The 2,461-nt window shown below is 48.6% G+C and overlaps 1 protein-coding gene across 1 annotated transcript; it reads left to right on the top strand.

The window, feature by feature from the left end:
- Positions 1-563: 563 nt before the first annotated feature.
- On the top strand, positions 564-1,514 carry LOC142445811 (mas-related G-protein coupled receptor member X1-like). Its single transcript, XM_075547700.1, has one exon. The coding sequence runs from the start codon at positions 564-566 to the stop codon at positions 1,512-1,514; it is 951 nt and encodes a 316-aa protein (XP_075403815.1).
- Positions 1,515-2,461: the final 947 nt, after the last annotated feature.

The following is a 2,461-nucleotide window of genomic DNA, read 5'->3' as shown; positions in this document are numbered from 1 at the left end:
CTCCTAACAACCACCACCAAAGTACAGAAGGAATGCTGGCCCTTGAGCCCCGTCACTGTCCTAGACGTGTAGACTGGAACATGATAAGGCCTTAGGAAGGTGATTGGACCACAGAGTAGTCCCATCTCAGAAAGCATGTGCAGGAAGAAGACAGTGTTAGAGACATTGAGAACCTGCCCCCTCTCTCCAAACAAAACAGAACAAAACCTCACTTCCATCGACTGATGGCAATTCATGAGGACCCTATAGGACAAGGTAGACCTGGTCCTGTGAGTTTCTGGGTCATGGGAGTAGAAAGCCCAATGTGTCCCCTGTAGAGCTGCTAGTGGTTTCAAACTGTCGACTTGGAGGTTAATAGCCCACTGCATAACCCCTACACAAACATGTACCCCAGCCTTAAAGTCCTTCATCCTGTGAGCCTCCGTTCCCACGCAGGAGGACGGTGCTGAGACTCAGTGACCATTCAGAAGGTGCTCAACTCTTGTTTCCGTTCCAGGACCACCAGCGGAGGGTTTGTGAACACGGAGCCTTCCTCCACAGACTGGGGGAACCCACTCTCAACAATGGATGAAGGTGACCCTACCTTTCAGGAAGACTTTCACACGATCAACGTGCTATATCTGACCTGCAACTGTCTAACTCTTATCCTTGCACCGATTGGACTGACGGGAAATGTGGTCGTGGTCTGGCTGCTGGGATGCCGCCTGCGGAGGAACCCCTTCTCCGTCTACATCCTCCAGCTGGCCGTGGCCGACTGCCTAGTCCTCTGTACCTTGAGTGCCTCTTCCCTGATGGAAATCATCCACTTCTTCTTTCCAGGCAACATGAAGCCCCAATTACATGTCTACCACTTGGTTTTATTTCCCTACCTCATGGACTTGAGCCTTCTCAGCGCCATTGGAACCGAGCGATGTCTGTCCATCCTGTGGCCCATTTGGTACCGCTGCCATCGCCCTAGTTACACATCAGCTGTCACATGTACTCTGCTCTGGGCCCTGTCTCTGATGCTGGCCTTCCTGGACTGGGTCTACTGTCAGGACCTTAACACTGACATGGCAAGGCAATTTTGTCCGTCATTCGAGTTTGTCCTTGCCACGTGGCTGTTTTTCTTATTTGTGGTTCTCTGTGGGTCCAGCCTGGCTCTGCTGGTGAAGGTGTTCTTTGGCTCCCGGAGGAGGAAGCTGACCAGGCTCATTGTGACCATTCTGATCACCGTGTTGGTGTACCTACTGTGTGGCCTGCCCTTCGGCATTTGTTGGTTTATATTACCCTGGATCAACATAAATATGAAGATGATTTTTTCTTTCTTCTCTCTGTTTCTCTCCTGTGTTAACAGCAGTGCCAACCCCATCATCTACTTCTTCGTTGGCTCCTTTCGGCAGCGGCAGCAGCGGCTTAAGTCAACTCTCAGGATGCTTCTCCAGAGGGCACTGCAGGACACTCCGGATGGTGAGGAATCTGGAGGAGCCCCCCCGCAGGGACCCCCGGAGCAAACAGAGAGCAGTGGGGTGTAGTATGGAGAGCCTCTGCTTCCATCAGACCAAGCTGTGACTTTGGAGTCCGCTTTGTCCCCATCAAGCTGCATGATTTTCTTAATTTTTGTCACTCTCGTGCCTCTGTTCACAAGATGGTTCAGATAATGTGCCTCCTTGTGATGGTTCAAGAGGAAAGTACCCACTAAACCAACCCTGAGTGCGCTGTCTCAAGACCTGATCCACTCAGGGGCCTCCCAGCTTCCTCAAGGGGAAGTTACTAGTTATGGGGTTGGGACGGCTTGTCTAGGCCAGCAAATTGACAAGACAGCTAGATGGACAGCTGACTGGAAGAGATTCACATTTGTACCCATTCCAATGAAAGGTGGCCCAACAGATTGCTCACATTATGGAACAATATTATTAATATCACAAACGAGTAAAATTTTGCTGAAGATCATCCAGTAATAGTTATAGCAGTACATTGGCAGGGAGCTGCCAGGGATTCAGGCTAGGGATATCATTGCCAATGGTCAGGCTAATCCTAGCTGAAAGCAGAGAATTTCAGACATATGTTTACTTGTGTTTTATTGATTACACCAAGGCATAGGATTGTGTGGATCATTCCCAACTATAGAGTGCCTTGAGAAGAATGGGAATTCCAGAACATTGCATTGTGCTCATGAAGAATTGCTACACGGATCAAGAAGCAGTTTTGCAAATACAATAAGGAGATATTGCGTGTTTTAAAAGCAGGAAAGGTGTGTGTGACAGGGTTGTTCCTTCTGACCATACTTATTCCATCTGTATGCTGAGCATATAAACTGAGAAGTTGGATTATATAAAGAAGAATGTGACATCAGGACTGCAGGGAGGTTTATTAACAACCTGAGATATGTACAGATGACACAGACACAACCTTCTTGCTGAAAATAAGGAGGACTTGAGCACATGCTGATAAAGATCAAGGATTGCAGTCTTCAGGATGG

Source organism: Tenrec ecaudatus, chromosome 4, assembly GCF_050624435.1.
Source record: "Tenrec ecaudatus isolate mTenEca1 chromosome 4, mTenEca1.hap1, whole genome shotgun sequence".
Lineage (NCBI taxonomy): Eukaryota > Metazoa > Chordata > Mammalia > Afrosoricida > Tenrecidae > Tenrec > Tenrec ecaudatus.
Note: the sequence above shows the minus strand (reverse complement) of the source record. Positions and strands in the feature narration are given on the sequence as shown.

Bases quoted from the DNA above. Each gene is read 5' to 3' on its own strand.
- LOC142445811 (XM_075547700.1), top strand. From the start codon at position 564: ATGGATGAAGGTGACCCTACCTTTCAGGAAGACTTTCACACGATCAAC.